This window comes from Coregonus clupeaformis, chromosome 10 (genome assembly GCF_020615455.1).
Source record: "Coregonus clupeaformis isolate EN_2021a chromosome 10, ASM2061545v1, whole genome shotgun sequence".
In the NCBI taxonomy this organism is placed as follows: domain Eukaryota; kingdom Metazoa; phylum Chordata; class Actinopteri; order Salmoniformes; family Salmonidae; genus Coregonus; species Coregonus clupeaformis.
This window is the reverse complement of record NC_059201.1, coordinates 26618631-26644029: the sequence shown is the minus strand read 5'-3', so window position 1 is coordinate 26644029 and position 25399 is coordinate 26618631. Positions and strand designations below refer to the sequence as shown.

The 25399-nt window shown below is 44.6% G+C and overlaps 1 protein-coding gene across 5 annotated transcripts in view; it reads left to right on the top strand.

Annotated features, from left to right (window-relative positions):
• LOC121574945 (calcium-dependent secretion activator 1) overlaps positions 1 to 25399 on the top strand; it is a 182433-nt gene that overhangs the window by 115389 nt on the left and 41645 nt on the right. Inside the window, exons 16-20 of one of the 5 annotated variants that reach the window (XM_045222922.1) lie at positions 4652 to 4775; positions 7951 to 7998; positions 13294 to 13400; positions 14420 to 14428; positions 16190 to 16346. In XM_045222922.1, the coding sequence (XP_045078857.1) occupies positions 4652 to 4775; positions 7951 to 7998; positions 13294 to 13400; positions 14420 to 14428; positions 16190 to 16346 (445 nt within the window). Of the gene's footprint in view, positions 1 to 4651; positions 4776 to 7059; positions 7129 to 7950; positions 7999 to 13293; positions 13401 to 14419; positions 14429 to 16189; positions 16347 to 25399 lie in introns of all 5 variants that reach the window. The other 4 variants (XM_041887652.2, XM_045222923.1, XM_045222921.1 and 1 more) reach the window with 4 other exon arrangements.

Sequence of the window (25399 nt, the reverse complement as noted above, 5' to 3'; positions counted from 1 at the left end):
TGTTTGTCAAAGTGGAAAATGAGTTCTCACATGTACAGTTGAAGTCGGAAGTTTACATACAGTCGTGGTCAAAAGTTTTGAGAATGACACAAATATTAATTTTCACTAAGTCTGCTGCCTCAGTTTTTATGATGGCAATTTGCATATACTCTAGAATGTTATGAAGAGTGATCAGATTAATTGCAATTAATTGCAAAGTCCCTCTTTGCCATGAAAATGAACTAAATCCCCCAAAAAACATTTATACTGCATTTCAGCCTGCCACAAAAGGTCCAGCTGACATCATGTCAGTGATTCTCTCATTAACACAGGTGAGAGTGTTGATGAGGACAAGGCTGGAGATCACTCTGTCATGCTGATTGAGTTAGAATAACAGACTGGAAGCTTTAAAAGGAGGGTGGTGCTTGAAATCATTGTTCTTCCTCTGTTAACCATGGTTACCTGCAAGGAAACATGTGCCGTCATCATTGCTTTGCACAAAAAGGGCTTCATAGGCAAGGATATTGCTGCTAGTAAGATTGCACCTAAATCAACCATTTATCGGATCATCAAGAACTTCAAGGAGAGAGGTTCAATTGTTGTGAAGAAGGCTTCAGGGCGCCCAAGAAAGTCCAGCAAGCGCCAGGACCGTCTCCTAAAGTTGATTCAGCTGCGAGATCGGGGCACCACCAGTGCAGAGCTTGCTCAGGAATGGCAGCAGGCAGGTGTGAGTGCATCTGCACGCACAGTGAGGCGAAGACCTTTGGAGGATGGCCTGGTCTCCAGGAAAAACATCAGGGACAGACTGATATTCTGCAAAAGGTACAGGGATTGGAATGCTGAGGACTGGGGTAAAGTTATTTTCTCTGATGAATCCCCTTTCCGATTGTTTGGGGCATCCGGAAAAACGCTTGTCGGGAGAAGACAAGGTGAGCGCTACCATCAGTCCTGTGTCATGCCAACAGTAAAGCATCCTGAGACCATTCATGTGTGGGGTTGCTTCTCAGCCAAGGGAGTGGGCTCACTCACAATGTTGCCTAAGAACACAGCCATGAATATAGAATGGTACCAACACATCCTCCGAGAGCAACTTCTCCCAACCATCCAATAACCGTTTGGTGACGAACAATGCCTTTTCCAGCATGATGGAGCACCTTGCCATAAGGCAAAAGTGATAACTAAGTGGCTCGGGGAACAAAACATCGACATTTTGAGTCCATGGCCAGGAAACTCCCCAGACCTTAATCCCATTGAGAACTTGTGGTCAATCCTCAAGAGGCGGGTGGACAAACAAAAACCCACAAATTCTGACAAACTCCAAGCATTAATTATGCAAGAATGGGCTGCCATCAGTCAGGATGTGGCCCAGAAGTTAATTGACAGCATGCCAGGGCGGATTGCAGAGGTCTTGAAAAATAAGTGTCAACACTGAAAATATTGACTCTTTGCATAAGCTTAATGTAATTGTCAATAAAAGCCTTTGACACTTATGGAATGCTTGTAATTATACTTCAGTATACCATAGTAACATCTGACAAAAATATCTAAAAAACTGAAGCAGCAAACTTTGTGAAGACCAATACTTGTGTCATTCTCAAAACTTTTGACCACAACTGTACACGTAGGTTGGAGTCATTAAAACTCATTTTTCAACCACTCCACAAATTTCTTGTTAACAAACTATAGTTTTGGCAAGTCAGTTAGGACATCTACTTTGTGCATGACACAATACATTTTTCCAACAATTGTTTACAGATAGATTATTTCACTTATAATTCACTGTATCACAATTCCAATGGGTCCGAATTTTACATACACTTAGTTGACTGTGTCTTTAAACAGCTTGGAAAATTCCAGAAAATTATGTAATGGCTTTAGAAGCTTCAGATAGGCTAATTGACATAATTTGAGTCAATTGGAGGTGTACCTGTGGATGTATTTCAAGGCCTACTTTCAAATTCAGTGCCTCTTTGCTTGATATCATGGGAAAATCAAAAGAAATCAGCCAAGACCTCAGAAAGAAAATTGTAGACCTCCAAAAGTCTGGATCATCCTTGGGAGCAATTTCCAAATGCCTGAAGGTACCACATTCATCTGTACAAGCAATAGTACGCAAGTATAAACACCATGGGACCACGCATCGGTCATACCGCTCAGGAAGGAGATGCGTTCTGTCTCCTAGAGATGAACGTACTTTGGTGCGAAAAGTGCACATCAATCCCAGAACAACAGCAAAGGACCTTGTGAAGATGCTGGAGGAAACAGGTACAAAAGTATTTATATCCACAGTAAAACGAGTCCTATATCGACATAACCTGAAAGGCCGCTCAGCAAGGAAGAAGCCACTGCTCAAAAACCGCCATAAAAAAACCAGACTACGGTTTGCAACTGCACATGGGGACAAAGATCGTACTTTTTGGAGAAATGTCCTCTGGTCTGATGAAACAAAAATAGAACTGTTTGGCCATAATGACCATCGTTATGTTTGGAGGAAAAAGGGGGAAACTTACAAGCCGAAGAACACCATCCCAACCGTGAAGCACGGGGGTGGCAGCATCATGCTGTGGGGGTGCTTTGCTGCAGGAGGAACTGGTGCACTTCCCAAAATAGATGGCATCATGAGGAAGGAACATTATGTGGATATATTGAAGCAACATCACAAGACATCAGTCAGGAAGTTAAAGCTTGGTCGCAAATGGGTCTTCCAAATGGACAATGACCCCAAGCATACTTCCAAAGTTGTGGCAAAATGGCTTAAGGACAACAAAGTCAAGGTATTGGATTGGCCATCACAAAGCTCTGACCTCAATCCTATAGAACATTTGTGGGCAGAACTGAAAAAGCATGTGCGAGCAAGGAGGCCTACAAACCTGACTCAGTTACACCAGCTGTCAGGAGGAATGGGCCAAAATTCACCCAACCTATTGTGGGAAGCTTGTGGAAGGCTACCCGAAACGTTTGACCCAAGTTAAACAATTTAAAGGCAATGCTACCAAATACTAATTGAGTGTATGTAAACTTCTGACCCACTGGGAATGTGATGAAAGAAATAAAAGCTGAAATAAATAATTATCTCTACTATTATTCTGACATTTCACATTCTTAAAATAAAGTGGGGATCCTAACTGACCTATAATAGGGAATTTTTACTAGGATTAAATGTCAGGAATTGTGAAAAACTGAGTTTAAATGTATTTGGCTAAGGTGTATGTAAACTTCCGCCTTCAACTGTAAGTAGCGTTTTCTTCCAGTTTTTTTTTTTACCCAAAGGAGTTATACCTAACCGCCCGGTGGCTTTCCATAGACCCCCTACGGCGCACCCTGTCCATTGTGCTGACACAGCGCAGCGGAGATACAGATTTATTTTGTCACTCAATCATTTGTACTTTTTTGCTATTTGTATATAGGGACGTAAAAGGTAAAATGTAGTTTTCTGCAGTTCTACACATTTTGCCATGAGGTGGAGAGAAAATGTTGTAGTTTTATAACACATTTCATGCAATTCTACTCATTTTGCAATGGGGCAGAAAATAAATACTTTAAAGCAAATTTCCTGCAATTATTATGCCATATTAATGATATCTTAGTGAGAGTGACTAACAAAATCAATGTGTACAGTTTAGATAGCTGGCTGGCTAGAGTAACTTACCAATCTAAAAATTGTTAGCTGACATGGCTAACTGAGTGACTGTCAGTGACTGACATAACAAGAGGAAAACTGCGGATGCACAACCGAATTTCGAACATGCACCTTGTTTATTCTACTATCCTAACTGAACAGTAAGTTGAGACCCTGACTGAGTTCAAAAAATATTATGTTGCACTTTTACAGCAAGTTTTCTGCAGTTCTACACATTTTGCCATGGGGCGGAGAGAAAATGTTGCAATTGTATAACACATTTCATGCAATTCTATTCATTTTGCATGACTTATGCCATGTTAATGATATCTGAGTGAGAGTGGCTAACAAAGTCAAAATAATAATTGGTCAGGGGCCCCCTAGCGGCCTGGGGCCCAAACGTTTGCCAGTGGTGTAAAGTACTTGAGTAGTTTTTTTTTGGTATCTGTAGTTTACTTTACTATTTATATTTTTGACAACTTTTACTTTTACTCCACTACATTCCTAAATAAAATATGTACTTTTTACTCCATACATTTTCCCTGACACCAACAAGTACTCATTACATTTGGAATGCTCAAGCAGGACAGAATTATGGCACCTATCAATATAATGCTTTGTCATTCTTACTGCCTCTGATCTGGCAGACTCACAAAACACAAATACTGTGTTTGTAAATGATGTCTGAATGTTGGAGTGTGCCCCTGTCTGTTCGTAATTACAAATAATAAGAAAATTGTGCCGTCTGGTTTGCTTAATATAAGGAATTTGATGTATAGCATTTAGTTTTACTTTGTACTTTTACTCAAGTATGACAATTGAGTACTTTTTCTACCACTGTACTTAAGTACATTTAAAACCACTCAAGTAGTATTTTACTTGGTAACTTTCACTTTTAATTGAGTCATTTTCTGTTAAGGTATCTTTACTTCTACTCAAGTATGACAATTGAGTACTTTTTCCACCACTGGGGATCGCTTATGCCTGGAGCCGGCCCTGGTGGTACAGCCCTAAAAATGCATTTTTTCTACAACGTCTCCTGTTCTGTCCCAGGTGCTGATGAAGGATATAGTGACCCCTGTGCCCCAGGAGGAGGTGAAGACAGTAATCCGTAAATGTCTGGAGCAGGCAGCCTTGATCAACTACCAACGCCTCTCAGAATATGCCAAAGTAGAAGGTAGATGACCACTTCAAATACACACTGACACACACACACCCCTCCACACACACACACACACACACACACACACAATGCATCATCACACCGTGTCCTATACCCATAGAGTATTCTTTCACACACAGTACTGTACTGTACTATTTATGTTCTGTCGACATTTTTGTCTCCCTTCTAGCATTGTTACCACAATAGCATTGATATCTATAGGGATTATCACACGTTGTTGTTGCACAGTGACCTACAGTACTTAGGGAAAAGACACAATCAGACAGCAGTTGTGAGATACTACAGACATCATGCCCTCTGGTGCTTTACCACATTGCCCCCTGCAGGTCAACGGTTGCACACAAACGACATGGCCTCTTAAACATCAGGGCCCAGTTTCCCGATAGCGATGGGATTTAGGCTTATGAGTATTTTAATTAAGCATTGTTCCTACAACGGCTGAAGATGTAACATGTGTTTTCCAAAAGATATTGTCACATTATTCTAATGCTTACCTATAATAATGCACTAAATCACAGATTCATTTGGCACATCATTGCGCACATGTTGTTACACAAATATTTTGAGGCAAAATTACAGACAGTGTAGCCTACAAAATTGAACTCAATTGACTGAATATAAAATTTATTTCAATATGATTTAAATACTATATATAGGCCCATGTAGCCTACAGGCCTACTGTATTTATTTTTTAATGCAGTCATCTCGGTTTTAATTTGAAGCATCCTTTTTATCATTTGCTTGTTCAATTGCGAAGGCAATGGCAACTGTGTATTTGTAGTCAACTTCGTTCCAAAGTTATCAGCGGTCACAGAAAAACAGATAAACAGCTATATTTTTCGTTTAGCGGAGATCTTCTGTGTATAAAGTGAGGTGGAAGGGCATCTGACTACAGTTTGGGTTTCCAAAAAAGATAAAGATCATCTTTAGCACTGGCACTAGAAATTGGAAGGCAATGCACAAAATATAATTTTTGTGTTTTGGGAGAACTCTCCATTTAGAACTGATCACAGGGACATTTTAAGAGGAAAGTCAAACATTCAAATACAATCAAATAATGGAAATAAGGTATTGTATTTATATTGTATTGAAAATGCAGTAGATAACTTGAAGCAAAGATTTCATACATAATTTACACAATGTGATATGTAATATTTAATATTGGCGTCTTTGTATTAATATAACTGTTCTGTCCCCAGCTGCAGTAAACAGTAGAACAATACTCTGTCTTCCCCTCCTGTGGCTGCTCTTACTTTTAGATGTGCTTTTAAAGTTTAAACTCCCTTTTCATTTACAGGTGTAAATTACAATAAACTTAAGAGATGTGTATAGTAAGTAAAAATGCATTCAACTCCCCGTGAATCTGCCATCTTTATGCTGACTCCTGTGTGCCTCAGCTTTTCTCTGGGCCAGTCAACCCACTTTCCCTCTCCTCTCGCACACCGTTGCAGCTTCAAGGTGGGGTGATGCTCTGAAGCAACAATTCCTCCTTTCCTTGTTTCCTCTCCTTTGTTCTGAAATAACATTCATCTTCTGTTCACCGCCTCCCACCCTCTCTGCTTTCCTCCTCCTTGTCTATTGGCTTTGCTGCTTCACTCCAAGCCCCTTGTAGTGTGAACACAAGTCAGGAAGGCCAATACACAAGGCATGCTGGGATTGCCCTCTGCAGCAACCCTGTCTGTTGCATGTCCCAGGTTTTCTTTACTAGGCATACAGAACTGGCTTACAAACTAAATCATGTGCTGGAATATATTTCTAGGTGTGTGTAGCTTTGACTACATTCACCTATACTGTTTTACTGGAAATATCTAGTCTCAAATTCAGCTCTTCTCTATTCCGGTCAGTTTCTATAAAGAAATACCTGAGGGTGCCGAAGATACTGAAGGAGATGCCCCTTAGTATCTTAGAGTGGAAATACTGCAGAAAAATCCTGTTCCTCATAAACATTTGCTTGTTTGTTGCCTTGATCGGGAAAAACTCAAACTTGATAGAAACGTCTCCCACCTTAATACCATTTGGCATGAATGGTTAAACAAAAGTGTGTACAAAGGCGACCGCCAGCCCGCACGCCCTTTGTCCACCCACCCACTCTCCTCCACATTCGACACTTCGGGCCCATCCCAAACCTTCTCCTCAGTCGTCAAACCCCACCCTCCACCACCACCATCTCCACAGAGAACCCTGTGGGGACCCCTAACCCCCACATGCAGCTACCCTCAGAACTCTGACCTCTCCTCCTCTGACCCCAGCCTCTTGCATGCCCGATCCTCTCTTGTAGGGAAAAAGAGAGAAATGTATGAGCATCCTGTCTTCTGCTTGGCGTCTCAAGTGATGGATTTAACCATTCGTGAGTACCTTCCTCTCCTGCTCCACACTCCTCCACCCCTTCCTCTTCCTCCCCTTTCCTCAACCATGTTTTTCTGTTTTCAACATCTCTCCATTTGCACTTACCACCATTCATTGCTGCCCTCTTAACCAATCTCTCGCTCTCGCTCTCGCTCTCGCTCTCGCTCTCGCTCTCGCTCTTGCTTCTCTCAAGTCCTTTGCCTTTTGATCTGTTGCTTCTGTCTGTGAAAGGCACCTTCAAGAGATCCAGGCCCAGGGTCTGTGTCTGTCTGTCTGTCTGTTAGGTCCTAGCAAGGCAAGCCAGGACCAAGGCTCCAACAGTCTGTGAAGATCATGAGATATCTTATCTACTGTATCTGTCAGCTTATTTTTCTGTTCCCATGCCTGTCTGCGACTTGAATGCATTTTTACTTTGCTTCTGTGTAAACCCCCCTCAGTCCTGTTGAACCATGTCCCACTAGTACAGTACATGATACAGGTACACCATACAGCTACTGTACCATAGAGAACATTGTCATGACTTTCCCTGTTTGTATCAGTTCACACTGGGGAGGGGGGGGTTGTTTGGACCACTGTCTGTATATGTTTTACTGTTTGAAGCTATATGTGTGTCTATGTCGTACTACTGGTAAACATCAGATCTGGAGAGGAGAACCCTTGTGTGAAGGGTGAAAGGTGTTACTCAACCACTTGTTTTCTGGACTTCCACTCTATCCTGCTCTTATGCTTTCATTACTGACTATCCACTCTTCTCTCTCTTTCTCTCACTCCCACCTTCCCTCTCTCTCCTTCTCTGCTCTCCCTCTCTCCTGCTCTCTCCTAGCGGAGAAAACTCAGAAAGATAAGAAAGATCAAAAGGATCAGGATCCAGGTGACATCATCCTATATATGAGCATATCCTAACCCAGTTAGAGACATAGCAACATAACATCTCACAGCCTTCCTGAGGCACGACCTGGGAAAGTTACAGGAATGTTGTGACAGCGTTATGTCTCCACACCCCTGTCCTGTAGTTTCCCATGTACCTGCACTGCATTCCAGTGATGGAGATGCAGCCCTCCCCAGTGGGTGACTGTGGTAACCCTAACTGTCAAGTCCCCTCTCTAGCCCTCCTGTTAAGTCCACTCATCTGTGGAGTAGCTCCACCAATGGGCCTCCTCTGAATTATCTTAAAATGCTTCCACTTTCCTACAATGATGCTTCCTCTTTCCTACAAAAATAATAATAATGTCAAGAAGGAGGGGAAGAAAAGAAGTGAGGGAATGAGGAAGGGAGGAAAAGAGAAGATGGAGGGAATTAGCAAACAAATGAACAGAGAGAACAATTTTAAGACCATTCAGACCATTGCCATTGAGTATCTCACTTGTGTGATTGAAACCTGCAGAGGTAGCACTGCTTTATTGCAAGCTTCAATACATGTAAGACAGCAGTGTTTGAATTCATAAGTTGTGCAATGAAAGTATTACTTCCTCTGCAGAAAGTGCATGAACTATAGTCTATAAACATCTCCATGTCACGTTCGTTTAATGACGGGACAGACCAAGGCGCAGCGTGATATACGTACATGTTTATTAAACCAATAAACACTCGACAAAACAATAAACGAAACGAAACGTGAAGTCCAAGGTAGCACACACAACATACCTTACAAGGAACAAGATCCCACAACCCACTAGTGCCAATAGGCTGCCTAAGTATGATCCCCAATCAGAGACAACGAGCTACAGCTGCCTCTGATTGGGAACCACACTGGCCAACATAGATCTACACATAATAGATCAAAACATAGAAAACACCACAAAGAATATACACACCCTGACTCAACATATAAGAGTCCCCTGAGTCAGGGCGTGACAGTACCCCCCCCCCAAAGGTGCGGACTCCGACCGCACCAACCTGACATGACAGGGAAGTGTCCGGGTGGGCATTACGCCTCGGAGGCGGATCCGGCTCCGGGCGTGACGACCACAATCTCTCCTCCCCCCATTACGCCCCTGGTCCGGTCTGGACCTCAGCGCGCCGCTTCCCCTCTCCTTCCTCCCACGATACACCAGACCCTGTCTGGACCCTGGTGTGAGAGACCCCGAACCTGGAGAGGGGCTGACGTCAGGCTCCGGACTGGAGCCGCTGACCGGAGCTGGACTAGGCACCGGTGGAGCGGACTGCTCTGGCTCCGGAGTGGAGCCGCTGACCGGAGCAGAATCAGGCACCGGTGGAGCGGACTGCTCTGGTTCCGGAGTGGAACAGCTGACCGGAACTGGATCAGGCACCGGTGGAACGGGCACGGGCCATGCCGGACTGGCGAAGCGCACCACTGGCTTGGTGCGAGGAGCAGGAACAGGCCGGGCTTGACTGGCGACGCGCACCACTGGCTTGGTGCGAGGAGCAGGAACAGGCCGGGCCGGACTGGCGACGCGCACCACTGTCTTGGTGCGAGGAGCAGGAACAGGCCGGGCCGGACTGGCGACGCGCACCACTAGCTTTGTGCGAGGAGCAGGAACAGGCCGGGCCGGACTGGCGACGCGCACCACTGGCTTGGTGCAAGGAGCAGGAACGGGCCGGGCCGGACTGTGAAGGCGGACTGGAGGTCTGGAGCGGAGAGCTGGCACAACCCGTCCTGGCTGGCTGCCCACTTTCACACTACACGTGCGGGGCGCTGGCACAGGACGCACTGGGCTGTGCACGCGCACTGGCGATACCGTTCGTAGAACTGGCGCAGGATATGCGGGACTGAGGAGGCGTACTGGAGACCAGGAGCGTTGAGCCGGCACACCCCGTCCTGGCTGGATGCCCATCTTCGCACGGCACGTGCGTGGTGCAAGCAGAGGACGTATAGGACTGTGCCGGCGCACTGGCGACACAGTACGTAGCTCCGCATAACACGGAGCTTGCCCAGTCATACGCTTCCTCGCGTGAGTACGGGGAGTTGGCTCTGCTCTAACCCTAGGCTCCGCCAACCACCCTGTGTGCCCCCCCAAACATTTTCTTGGGGCTGCTTCTCGGGCTTCCTCCTCGACCGGTCTCCTCCGAGTTGCCATTGCTCCTCTCCTGCCTGGGCATCTACCTTAGCCCATGGTCCTTTCCCCACGAATATCTCCTCCCATGACCACAAATTGGCCACCTGTGACATGGCCATCCGCTCCGCCTGGACACGCTGCTTGGTCCTCGTTTGGTGGGATCTTCTGTCACGTTCGTTTAATGACGGGACAGACCAAGGCGCAGCGTGATACACATACATGTTTATTAAACCAATAAACACTTGACAAAACAAGAAACGAAACGTGAAGTCCAAGGTAGCACACACAACATACCTTACAAGGAACAAGATCCCACAACCCACTAGTGCCAATAGGCTGCCTAAGTATGATCCCCAATCAGAGACAACGAGCTACAGCTGCCTCTGATTGGGAACCACACCGGCCAACATAGATCTACACATAATAGATCAAAACATAGAAAACACCACAAAGAATATACACACCCTGACTCAACATATAAGAGTCCCCTGAGTCAGGGCGTGACACTCCAATGTACTAAAATGCAAAGGATTTGAATAAAAACCTAATATCAAAGTTTGGTTACAAAATATGACTGATGAGACGGTTTGGATATTCTGGCTGATATTGTCCATATGACCATAATGTTCTATCAATGGCAATTTTGATAGATTGGAAATAAGTAAGTGAAGCAAGATGATATCGTAGATCATGATAGCACATAGTCTTCATCATTATTAATGTCACTTCAGACTGTTTCAGGTTTACAGTCTTGCTGGTGTCACTGTGTGAGATGTAATTAATCATTAAATGTCACTGATTAGACGGCGCTCACACCTGGTTTCCCAGGTCTAAATCAGTAACTGACTAAAAAAGAAGCGGACATCCCTTATACTGTAGAATGTGGCAATACTGAGTTTCTGTTATAGAAGATCTAGGTGTTTGGCCTTGCCCCTCACCTCACCTGTATCACTCCAGCACCCATGCCCCTTCATTGACCAATGGAAGAAATTACCTTTGTGTTTGCGGGCATTCTTTTAAACCCTCCATCCATACTGGTGAACAGACCATAATTTCAACACAGGCAATCCTCTGGCCACAGTCCAGTCCACAGACACCACTGGGCTTAAAGTGCTCTGCCAGTGTGTGTGGGTCACAGAGCTGTACCTCTGTACACTGCCAATTAAACCCCTGCTACTACAGAGCCTGACTAGCACAATGACAGATGTGTGTGCTGGACAAAGAGCAGAAGCAGCGTGGAGAGGACATGGTCTTTGCCTCATTTCTTCAAGTGTAGAAGTCCACATTGTCACATTAATCTCTCCATTTTACTGGGACTGTAAAGAGAAATGGAAAATAAGTCAAGTAAGCCAGTGTTGTTGTGAAAAGTCTGTCCGACTGATTCATTAAGAGGGTGAATCAGGCATATCTAAAGATGTTTGACCCTCAGATGCCCTGAAGTCTGAACGAGCACCCAATATGTTATTGTATAGGCTCCTACGCAGTTCTCCAGTTACCTATGCTGACTCTCTCTCTCACATATACCATCTCTTCACCATATTTATTATTATTTTATCTATTTCAAAAGCAAACATTTATGTGTAGTATCATCACAACCTCATTGGTCAGTTGAGCTGGTTGTGTTTCGTCACATGATCGCTGTAGACTGAATTGGTATCCATTGAGTAAAGTATGTGAACTAGAGGTCTTCACGTGTCCAAAGTTGGACCTGGGGTTTTTCACACCCGGGCCCAATATGCAAAAATAAATTTAAAAAGTGTAGAGACCCGTTCCGAACAGACCTGAGGACAACTAGATCTTTTCCGTATAGACCTGGTCGGATCCAGACCCAGTCCGATCCGAGTGAGGGAAGCCGCAGAAAAGTGATTTTTTTAAGCTACTTTATTAACCGGAGCTGATAAAGTGCGAGAGGAGGGAGAGAGAGGTCCCGCTCTAGCAGGCGGGGGAGGGGCCATACTGTGAGCGAGTGACACGGGGAGCAGGGAGGAGGGAGGGAGGAGGGAGGGAGAGACTAGAGACAGCAACCAACCAAGCCGATAGTGGACTAATAACTGCCATAGCTAGGTTATTTATCATCAAATATGATTACGTAGTACCTGTCTTGACTGTATCAAACCGGGAGAAGCTAGTTAAGCTAGCTAACGTTAGCTAGCTAGGCTAATTGAGGCTGCAGTGCATGCGTTTTCTCATCCTACAGTTACAAATAACAACAACTCCATTCAGAATATTAAGTAGCAGCCTACCGGTTGGCTCTTGGTCGTTGTAGCCTATCCTTCTCCTTTAACTTTTAATTCCGTCATTTAAATTCCATCTTCCATTGATTAGATATCTCCTAACTTTTGCCACACGGAGGCTCTATGACTGTAGCCTATTGCCGCTTTGATGACTTACGATTGGCCAACAACAAGCTACACGCGCCACGCTCCACTCTCGTGAAAAGCAAGAGCAGCAGCATACATGATAAAATATATCTCTCTTTCTCTCTCTACTGCAGCAGTCGCGTTCGGATCTGTACAGGCCCTTCCGGACAAGTCAGTTAAGATTACAGACATCCGAGACCCGTGACAATCAGATCAGACCCGTGACATTATTTAAAATTCTGGAACAGGACCCGCTCGGGTCCCAGATCGGGTCTCCGGTATCCGGGTACAGGTGGATCCATGAAGACCTCTAATGTGAACAGCAGACTTTCATTGTGTATTTTGTTCTTCAAGATGGATTTGATGTAAAAACCTGCCAATACTTGCACTCTACACTTTCTTAGTGGTTATGTTTATCCTGGTTGTCACAGCTATCCTACTTAGCAGGGGAAAAGTACCAGACTTCAGGGAGAGTCGTTTTGCATATCACATGTTAAACATGAGCATCTCACATAAGCAACATTCAAAGTGTGGATGTCAGCACATACCGAACATGAGCGATGCACGACGTTCTGCACATTTTGCATGATAACTGTAGAACATATCCGTTGTTTTCCCTGTTTTAATTTGTCTCATTATACCTGCATTGTTCTAGATGGTGGTATTACAGTGTTGCCCTAGGAGGCTTACACAACAGCCCAACATTAGCATCATGTTGAACAGACGTTGAGGGGAAGTTTTACAGCCATGTATCTCCCTCCATATTGACCTGTGACCTTTGTGCTTCAGAGAATGTAGGGCGCTTAGTCACCCCTGCCAAAAAGCTGGAGGACACCATACGTCTGGCCGAGCTGGTCATCGAGGTCCTCCAACAGAACGAGGAGCACCACGCAGAGGTGAGTACAGCCCACATACATGAATCCAAGGTCAGTTATTATCAGAGCAGAGAGTTAAGAACTACAGAGAACCATGTGGCATGTATTCTGTCTCTGACTCTGTTTAACAGGCTACAGTCACAGTCGGTACAGTATTTACATCCGTTTTTTTTACCTCCATATCTCACCGGTGCATGCTATCCAGACCGCATTGGCCTGCACGGTAGGGGGTCAAGGTGTGGGTTTAAAGGTCAAAATGGTTGCATCACTCCTCACTCCTCTATTTCATGTGCACCAGGCATCGTTTGGGAGGACAACGTTGAGCAGTGCACAGTTTGACTGGGGGACTTCTGATTTGGTCACTCTGTTTCCTGTACAGGCCTCCTAGAAGGGAATACCCAACAGGGCTTTAATTAACCCTATTACATCATATCCTACCCTAGGCGCTAGGAAGGTTTTCCCGGTGATGTCACAAGTTGCTCTTCCTGTAAATGAGGGTGTCCCCAACAGAAGTTGCATGGTGCTGGTAGAGCGGTGTAGTGTAGTGTAGTGTAGTGTAGTGGAGTGTAGTGGAGTGTAGTGTAGTGTAGTGTAGTGGAGGTTGGGTGTGATGATGATTCAGACTCTATCATCCTGTTGTTGCATCACACTGTATTTGTACTCTTTCTGGAAATGTGAAGAGAATTTACAGACCTCAGCGACCCATTTTTAACACCAACTGTGTCTTTTGATTATGTGAAGGCTAGGCCAAGTGCATGGTTTTCCTCATGCATATTATGTTTACTCACAAAAGAGAATGTAGACTTTTTTTTTTAACAGACCTTGAGCTCTTGAGTATGGTTGGTAAATTAAACTACTATTTTGTTCTCCATTGGTTTGTATCATGTCTTTCTTTCACTGTCATCATCACATATTTCCTGCCAACTAACCATTAGAAGGAAAAAGTCAACACAGGGATGTGAACTTTGCAGAAGTATACTTGGCTGAACCACTTCCTGTTCTCTTATTGTTTGTTTTGTTTGCGGAGAATGTTCGGACAGGGCAAAGAGGTATGTGATAGATCCTCAAATCCTGATAACATGACCCCTAACCCCTGCCACCCCCCACCTGCCATGACCCCTAACCCCTGTCACCCCCCCACCTGCCATGACCCCTAACCCCTGCCACCCTCCACCTCCCATATTATGTGATGTACTGAAGATGCCCAATGCCCAGGGATAATCTTAACTGTTCCCATCTCTCTTCCTAGTATTACCCCAACTTCTTCCCTTATACTTGTTTTCAGCCCATCCTGGAGAGTTGTGCAAGTGCTTGTGCAGCACAAAAGGTTGCCTTTGGTGAAAAAGCATCCTCAACAAGCACTGTGGCAGTGTCCCTGTCTATCATACTCAGATCCCTCCCACTGAAATACCCCCCGACCACATCACTCCGCCCCTCCCCACTTGGTATGGTGCAGTTTTATCTGTCCATCCCACTGCCACAGCCAACTCTGGTCCCATCCTGTCAGTGAAAGGCCTGATCTGTGGTGCTGTGTGTTTGGGGAAAGCTGTGTGACAGGTAAGAGAGGTGATCCAGTCACCTCCACCCAACAAGCTGATCCTCCTCCATTGTAGACCTGATTACTCTCAATGGAAAAAGCATGTCATTTGTCTGAGGTAACGTGACCCCTCTATCCCCTCTTGCATTTCTCAAAATGCATTGTGTGTGAATTTTCCCATCAAAAATTAACACTAACTCTGTCAATAGACCAGCATAACCAGAAATAGACACATCTTCCACTCCTTCTCAACCCAGTACCCTCAGTCACCTTATCCATGTACAAGTCAGTTTGAGTCAATTCCATTTTTATTCAAGTCAATTGGCGAATCTAATAACATTTCTGTGTATAGTGTATGCCATGGCAAATACAGTTCATGAATTGACTTGAATGGAAATTAAACCAACCTTAACTGTTACCCAATGTGGAGAATCAGTAGATGCTCCCACTGCTCGAGGCCTGTAATGACAGTTTTATTTATGGTTACGAGCCTCTCCATTTTGACCCTGAGTCTGTTGCTGGTTGCTGCTGGCGCTGTCATGCCAACTGTCCCATGCCAGAGTGCATGACGCCCATGGGAACATTCACATCACAGAGGTGTGACGATGTGAATGGCTGACTGGCCCAGATGACCATGGGCAGGGAGAGGGGAAGCATGGGAGGATGAGTGTTAACCTGCATGAGACCAGCCCGTTCCAGACTCTGTCACTCCACTGATTCGGTCTATCCTATGGGGAGGCTCAGAGCAGCGCTGTATGAATGACTTAGTCAAGGAGCCGTGTCTACGCAGCTCTCTGTGTGTCTCTCTCTGTGGGCCAACAGAACAGCGCACGTTTAGCCGTGCTCGAGCGCAGAACTGAAACACTGTGCTCAAAGCTGTAAAGTGTCCCCCAGAGATCTCTGTGTGATGCCTCAGAGGTGACAACTTGACTCTTACTGTGAAAACAAGAGAAGAAAAGAGCCCTTATATAGATCGGTGGAGTAACATTATCTTCCCTTCCTCTCTAGAGAATGACACTTTGAGGCTTGTATTATATTTGCATATTCTTATCCTCCATTTGTGTTTCTGTCCCTCTATCTTTGTCTGTTTCTCCACCTGCCTCCCTTTCCCCCTCTTTCACCCTCTATTTATTTTCCTCAAACTTCCTTTATCTGCACATTCCTCTCCTTCTCTCTACCGTGTATCTCTTTCTTTCATACCCCCTTCTCTCCTTTCTCTTTGTCTATGTATTGTTCTTTTCTCTTTCATTCTACACTCCTTCTCTCTCTCTAGGCGTTTGCGTGGTGGTCAGACCTGATGGTGGAGCATGCAGAGACCTTCCTGTCTCTGTATGCAGTGGACATGGATGCTGCACTGGAGGTTCAGCCCCCTGACAGCTGGGACAGCTTCCCTCTCTTCCAGCTGCTCAATGACTTCTTGAGGACCGACCGTGAGTGGCTCCAACCCCGGCCCAGGCCCTGAACCAGGGCTACATTATGAACAGACACACACAGCGTTTAGCACTACAGAACCATACAGTACACACAGTACACACAGAACACACAGCACATACAGTACATACCGCACACACAGTACATACAGTACACACAGCACATACAGCACACACAGCACACACAGTACATACAGCACACACAGTACACACAGTACATACAGTACACACAGCACATACAGCACACACAGCACACACAGCACATACAGTACATACAGCACACACAGTACATACAGCACACACACAGTACACACAGCACATACAGCACACAGCACATACAGCACACACAGTACATACAGCACATACAGTACATACAGCACATACAGCACACACAGCACACACAGCACATACAGCACATACAGCACATACAGTACAAACAGCACATACAGAACACACAGCACATTTATGTGCTGTGTGTTCTGTGTGTGCTGTGTATGGGTGGTCCTCTGTAGCTCAGCTGGTAGAGCACAGCACTTGTAACGCCTAGGTAGTGGGTTCGATCCCCGGGACCACCCATAAAAAAAAAAAAAAATGGTATGTATGCACGCATGACTGTAAGTCGCTTTGGATAAAAGTGTCTGCTAAATGGCTTATTATTATTATTATACAGCACACACAGTACACACAGGACATACAGCACACACAGCACATACAGCACACACAGTAGATACAGTACATACAGCACACACAGTACATACAGCACACACAGTACACAGAGCACACACAGTATATACAGCACATACAGTACACACAGCACACACAGCACATACAGCACACACAGTACATACTGCACATACAGCACATGCAGTACATACAGTATGTACAGCACACACAGTACATACAGCACATACAGCACACACAGCACATACAGCACACACACTACACACAGCACATACAGCACATACAGTACACACAGCACATACTACACACAGTACATACAGAACATACAGTACATACAGCACACACAGTACACAGAGCACACACAGTATATACAGCACATACAGTACACACAGCACACACAGCACATACAGCACACAGTACATACTGCACATACAGCGCATGCAGTACGTACAGCACATACAGTACATACATCACATACAGTACACACAGCACACACAGCACACACAGTACACACAGCACATACAGTACATACAGCACATACAGCACATACAGCACATACAGCACATACATCACATACAGCACACACAGTACATACAGCACATACAGCACATACAGTACATACAGTTCATACAGCACACACAGTACATACAGCACACACAGTACACACAGCACATACAGCACACAGTCTGGAGCATTCATGACACATAGGACTGGGTTTTATTGAATATTCATTGTGGTTGATCTTGGCGAGCTGGAGAAACTAAAACCTAGCGTTGAGATCCAAATTGAGGAGAATGTGTTCCGATCTAATGTTACTTTCACACTGCATTACTTCCTTTCTGCATTTGACTCCAGTATAATGAAAGCGAGGAAGGTAATTGAGAGGACAATAGAGCACTGTGGGAGCTTCTTACTAAGAGCTCAGACTAACAGTGAAATGGTTGCTGTGGGCCCTGTAAGTATTTCACGGTAAAGTCTACACCTGTTGTATTCGGAGCAAGTGACAAATAAAATTAATGAACTGCAGTTGCCGTAGGAGCGCTGTCCAGGGTTCTGAAAGCGTGAGCCAGGAGAGAAACACTTACAACTGCCTTTGTGAAGTAAACCTGCACTGGGCTAATTGTCCCAGGGGAATGTCTCCTTTTAGTTTATCAGCCAGGAGTCTGGAAGAATGTAATGTAGTCTGTTGTTCACCTGCAGTGTCTTAATGGACTTGGACTGAAACAGCTTGTTATGCTCACTTGTTACTGCTGCACAATTGGCCACATTCATAGTTGAAATTTTTTAGAAACAGCCGATTGGTTATTCACATTGCAATGATCATAGCAACAAGAAAATCTGGAGACAAGACAAACAGAAGGGTGAAATTAATGGTATTTTTACCCAATTTACATTTATAATACCAAACGTCTCCAGTGATCACTGCACGTCAACACATATCATGATATATTACATTTCATAGTGCACACTGCACATACAGTATGATTGATGTACTGTAGCATACACAGATGGACTAATCCCATGTAATACTAGTAATTCTAATTTCCATGACTGACTGCATAACTGAAAATGTAAACCTGCCACCATGATAGCAACCAGCCATCTCCCTCAGGCTTCTCCAGTGGTTTACAGGAGCACAATAACACAGTACGGTGTACAACATCAAGTTACACACTACACACACAGAGCAGCATCCCAATACTACCAAACCATACCACAGGGACATTTTACATGGAAGGTCATTTGTTTTGTCTCCCCGAAGCAGCTAGCTTATGTGTCATGAAATGGCCTTAGCACCAGACAGGCGCCAAAGTCGGAGGCCATTCAAGCAGTTAATGAGTTCTAAAACAGGGGTGGCTGGGAGAAGGGCGAGCCCTGCATCCTCACTCCTGGACAAATACATCAAAGTGTACAGCAGCCACTCAAGTGGCTAATTGGAGAGCGGCAATCAGGGAACAAAATAAACATCGCACCTACGGTGTATCATTGACCTTGACTTCTATACACGCACACACACATACACACAGAGAGAGAGAGAGAGAGACACACACACACAGAGAGAGAGACACACACAGAGGGAGAGTGAGCGCTCAAGGGATAAAGAGGAAAACAGACCCACTGTGTGAAGCCGTGAGCCATCGCATCAACACACACTGGCCCTCATTCTATCTCCCTTGGTCTGTGTTAGCGTTGCCTTTTTACCAGTTGAATCTAGAGGAAACATGCCAGGTCAACAAAAAAAAACTATAGCCATCAGATATACAAAAGAGAGAAAATCTGGTATAGTAGCTTATAGCGAGGAGCTAGACTACTATTAACTGCTACTTCGCTTCCTTCTGATGGGATTCAAAAGGTAAAAGCCACGGTATCTCAAAGCTTTCATCTGACCAGTCATTTCAGATCAGCAATCACTCCAAGGAAGACAGGAAGGAGAGATGCATTTTCAAATCATTCTCCCAGGGCTGTTAGTCACCTCCAACATGATTGGTACCCTTGATAAAGATGTGCAAAAAAGACTGTTTAAAATAGATAATACAAATACTGAGCTATATTGTATTAAAAAAAAAAGGAAAATGATATTGTTTTATGCTAAAAAAAATTGCTTGGAGAAAGAGATTTTGTTGAATAAGTAAAAAAATTAAACATCTCTAAAAGATATGTCAAAATTATTGGCAAATCTAAAGGTTCTACTAGCCTGAAATGGCTTCCTGTTTCACTGGGGTATAAAAATGAGGTAACACACATGTAAAATCCATATGTCGTCCATCATGGGGAAAGGCAAAGAACTCACAAATGAATAGACAAATGGTTGTTGACTTTCATAAATCAAGCAATGGGTATAAAAAAAACTTTAAAACTAATGGTTGTAAACTTTATAGATCAGGCAATGGGTATAAACAAATACTGAAAAGTGAGTTATACCACTTATACCACTATTAGGGCAACAATTAAGAAGTTTAAAACCACTGGAACAATGGTAAACTTGCTTAGTAGAGGACCCAAGAGTATATTGTCCCCACACACAGTGAGAAAGATGGTTCAGGAGGCAAAGAAAAGTCCAAGGGCTACAGTTGGAGAATTACAGAACTTGTTCGCATCTTGGGGTCACCAAACCTCCAAAACTACAAATAGACACCACCTCCATGCCAGTAGGCTATTTGGAAGGGTTGCCATAAAAAAAAGCCTTTATTGAGAGCAACCAACAAATGTAAACACCTGGAATTTGCTAAATGGAATTGGCACTTGGATTGCAACTGGGTGCTGTGGTCAGCTGAGACATAAATAGAGCTCTTTGACCACGCACACCAGTGGTGGTGTGGCCTCGGAAGAAGGAAGCATATGCAGAAAAGAACCTCATCCCTACTGTAAAATAGGGTGGTGGATCTTTGATGTTATGTGGCTGTTTTGCTTCTACTGCTCCTGGGGCCCTTATTAAGGTCAACGGCATCATGAACTCTACCAAGTACCTGGACATTTTAGCCAAAAAACTGGTTGCCTCTGCCAAGAGGCTAACACATGGCCGCAAGTGGCTCTTCCAGCAAGACAATGACCACAAGCACACAACAAAATCCAAAAGGAAATGGTTATTATTGACCACAAAATCAACATTTTGTAATGGCCATCTCAGTCTCCAGAATTGAACCCCATTGAAAACCTGTGGTTTGAATTGAAGAGGGCACTCCATAAGCGCAGTTCGCAGGATATCAAGGATCTGGAAATATTCTCTATGGAGGAATGGTCTAAGATCCCCCCCAATCTGTTCTTCAATCCCATAAACCATTATAGAACAATTCTAAGTGCTGTTATCCACGCAAGCAGGATAATTTTGAAACCTATCTATTTTAGATGTATTTTGTTAAACAAAAAAAAATTATCTGAGCAATTTAATTTTTATAAAATAATATACACTACCAGTCAAAAGTTTGGACACACCTATTCATTCAAAGGTTTTTCTTAATTTTTACTATTTTTTTACATTGCAGAATAATAGTGAAGACATCAAAACTATGAAAAAACACGTATGGAATCATGTAGTAACCAAAAAAGTGTTCAACAAATCAAAATATATTTTATATTTGAGATTCTTCAAATAGCCACCCTTTGCCTTGATGACATCTTTGCACACTCTTGGCATTCTCTCAACCAGCTTCATGAGGTAGTCACCTGGAATGCATTTCAAATCAAATACATTTTTATTTGTGACATGCGCCGAATACAACAGGTACAGTGAAATGCTTACTTACAAGCCCTTAACCAACAATGCAGTTTTAAGAAAGAATGCCAAAAAATAATAATAATACAATATTAAAAAATTCGAAATAAAAGTAACAAGTAATTAAAGAGCAGCAGTAAAAATAACAATAGCGAGGCTATGTACAGGGGGTACCGGTACCGAGTCAATGAGCAGGGTCACCAGTTAGTCGAGGTAATTAAGAGGGGGGGCAATGCAAATAGTCTGGGTAGCCATTTGATTAGATGTTCAGGAGTCTTATGGCTCGGGGGTAGAAGCTGTTTACAAGCCTCTTTGACCTAGACTTGGCGCTCCGGTACTGCTTGCCGTGCGGTAGCAGAGAGAACAGTGTATGACTAGGGTGGCTGGAGTCTTTGACAATTTTTAGGGCCTTCCTCTGACACCGCCTGGTATAGAGGTCCTGGATGGCAGGAAGCTTGGCCCCAGTGATGTACTGGGCTGTACGCACTACCCTCTGTAGGGCCTTGCGGTCGGAGGCCGAGCAGTTGCCATACCAGGCAGTGATGCAACCAGCCAGGATGCTCTCGATGGTGCAGCTGTAGAACCTTTTGAGGATCTGAGGACCCATGCCAAATCTTTTCAGTCTCCTTAGGGGGAATAGGTTTTGTCGTGCCCTCTTCACGACTGTCTTGGTGTGCTTGGACCATGTTAGTTTGTTGGTGATGTGGACACCAAGGAACTTGAAGCTCTCAACCTCCTCCACTACAGCCCCGTCGATGAGAATGGGGGCGTGCTCGGTCCTCTTCTTTTTCCTGTAGTCCACAATCATCTCCTTTGTCTTGATCACGTTGAGGGAGAGGTTCTTGTCCCGGCCAGGTCTCTGACCTCCTCCCTATAGGCTGTCTCGTCGTTGTCGGTGATCAGGCCTACCAATGTTCTGTCATCGGCAAACTTAATGATGGTGTTGGAGTCGTGCCTGGCCATGCAGTCATGAGTGAACAGGGAGTACAGGAGGGGACTGAGCACGCACCCCTGAGGGGCCCCCGTGTTGAGGATCAGCGTTGCGGATGTGTTTTTAACTACCCTTACCACTTGGGGGCGGCCCGTCAGGAAGTCCAGTATCCAGTTGCAGAGGGAGGTGTTTAGTCCCAGGGTCCTTAGTTTAGTGATGACTTTTGAGGGCACTATGGTGTTGAACGCTGAGCTGTAGTCAATGAATAGCATTCTCACGTAGGTGTTCCTCTTGTACAGGTGGGAAAGGGCAGTGTGGAGTGCAATAGAGATTGCATCATCTGTGGATCTGTTGGGGCGGTATGCAAATTGGAGTGGGTCTAGGGTTTCTGGGATAATGGTGTTGTGCGCTATGACCAGCCTTTCAAAGCACTTCATGGCTACAGACGTGAGTGCTGCGGGTCGGTAGTCATTTAGGCAGGTTACCTTAGTGTTCTTGGGCACAGGGACTATGGTGGTCTCCTTGAAACATGTTGGTATTACAGACTCAGACAGGGAGAGGTTGAAAATGTCAGTGAAGACACTTGCCAGTTGGTCAGCGCATGCTCGGAGTACACGTCCTGGTAATCCATCTGGCCCTGCGGCCTTGTGAATGTTGACCTGTTTAAAGGTCTTACTCACATTGGCTACGGAGAGCGTGATCACACGGTCGTCCGGACCAGCTGATGCTCTCATGCATGTTTCAGTGTTACTTGCCTCGAAGCGAGCATAGAAGTAATTTAGCTTGTCTGGTAGGCTCGTGTCACTGGGCAGCTCGTGGCTGTGCTTCCCTTTGTAGTCTGTAATAGTTTGCAAGCCCTGCCACATCCGACGAGCGTCGGAGTCGGTGTAGTACGATTCGATCTTAGTCCTGTACTGACGCTTTGCCTGTTTGATGGTTCGTCTGAGGGCATAGCGGGATTTCTTATAAGCTTCCGGGTTAGAGTCCCGCTCCTTGAAAGCCGCAGCTCTACCCTTTTTCTCAGTGCAGATGTTGCCTGTAATCCATGGCTTCTGGTTGGGGTATGTACGTACAGTCACTGTGGGGACGACGTCATCGATGCAATTATTGATGAAGCCAGTGACTGATGTGTTGTCCTCCTCAATGCCATCGGAAGAATCCCTGAACATATTTCAGTCTGTGCTAGCAAAACAGTCCTGTAGCTTAGCATCTGCTTCATCTGACCACTTTTTTATTGACCGATTCACTGGTGCTTCCTGCTTTAGTTTTTGCTTGTAAGCAGGAATCAGGAGGATAGAATTATGGTCAGATTTGCCAAATGGAGGGCGGGGGAGAGCTTTGTACGCGACTCTCTGTGTGGAGCAAAGGTGGTCTAGAGTTTTATTCCCTCTTGTTGCACATTTAACATGCTGATAGAAATTAGGTAAAACGGATTCAAGTTTCCATGCATTAAAGTCCCCGGCCACTAGGAGCGCCTTCTCTGGATGAGTGTTTTCCTGTTTGCTTATGGCCGTATACAGTTCATTGAGTGCGGTCTTAGTGCCAGCATTGGTTTGTGGTGGTAAATAGACAGCTACGAAGAATATAAATGAAAAATCTCTTTGTAGATAGTGTGGTCTACAGTTTATCATGAGGTACTCTACCTCAGGCAAGCAAAACCTTGAGACTTCCTTACAGTGAGGGAAAAAAGTATTTGATCCCCTGCTGATTTTGTACGTTTGCCCACTGACAAAGACATGATCAGTCTATAATTGTAATGGTAGGTTTATTTGAACAGTGAGAGACAGAATAACAAAACAAAAATCCAGAAAAGCGCATGTCAAAAATGTTATGAATTGATTTGCATTTTAATGAGGGAAATAAATATTTGACCCCTCTGCAAAACATGACTTAGTACTTGGTGGCAAAACCCTTGTTGGCAATCAAAGAGGTCAGACGTTTCTTGTAGTTGGCCACCAGGTTTGCACACATCTCAGGAGGGATTTTGTCCCACTCCTCTTTGCAGATCTTCTCCAAGTCATTAAGGTTTCGAGGCTGACGTTTGGCAACTCGAACCTTCAGCTCCCTCCGCAGATTTTCTATAGGATTAAGGTCTGGAGACTGGCTAGGCCACTCTAGGACCTTAATGTGCTTCTTCTTGAGCCACTCCTTTGTTGCCTTGGCCGTGTGTTTTGGGTCATTGTCATGCTGGAATACCCATCCACGACCCATTTTCAATGCCCTGGCTGAGGGAAGGAGGTTCTCATCCAAGATTTGACGGTACATGGCCCCGTCCATCGTCCCTTTGATGCGGTGAAGTTGTCCTGTCCCCTTAGCAGAAAAACACCCCCAAAGCATAATGTTTCCACCTCCATGTTTGACGGTGGGGATGGTGTTCTTGGGGTCATAGGCAGCATTCCTCTTCCTCCAAACACGGCGAGTTGAGTTGATGCCAAAGAGCTCGATTTTGGTCTCATCTGACCACAACACTTTCACCCAGTTCTCATCTGAATCATTCAAATGTTCATTGGCAAACTTCAGATGGGCGTGTATATGTGCTTTCTTGAGCAGGGGATCCTTGCAGGCGCTGCAGGATTTCAGTCTTTCATGGCGTAGTATGTTACCAATTGTTTTCTTGGTGACTATGGTCCCAGCTGCCTTGAGATCATTGACAAGATCCTCATGTGTAGTTCTGGGCTGATTCCTCACCGTTCTCATGATCATTGCAACTCCACGAGGTGAGATCTTGCATGGAGCCCCAGGCTGAGGAAGAGTGACAATTATTTTGTGTTTCTTCCATTTGCGAATAATCGCACCAACTGTTGTCACCTTCTCACCAAGCTGCTTGGCGATGGTCTTGTAGCCCATTTCAGCCTTGTGTAGGTCTACAATCTTGTCCCGGACATCCTTGGAGAGCTCTTTGGTCTTGGCCATGGTGGAGAGTTTGGAATCTGATTGATTGATTGCTTCTGTGGACAGGTGTCTTTTATACAGGTAACAAACTGAGATTAGGAGCACTCCCTTTAAGAGTGTGCTCATAATCTCAGCTCATTACCTGTATAAAAGACACCTGGGAGCCAGAAATCTTTCTGATTGAGAGGGGGTCAAATACTAATTTCCCTCATTAAAATGCAAATCAATTTATAACATTTTTGACATGCGTTTTTCTGGATTTTTTTGTTGTTATTCTGTCTCTCGCTGTTCAAATAAACCTACCATTAAAATGATAGACTGATCATTTCTTTGTCA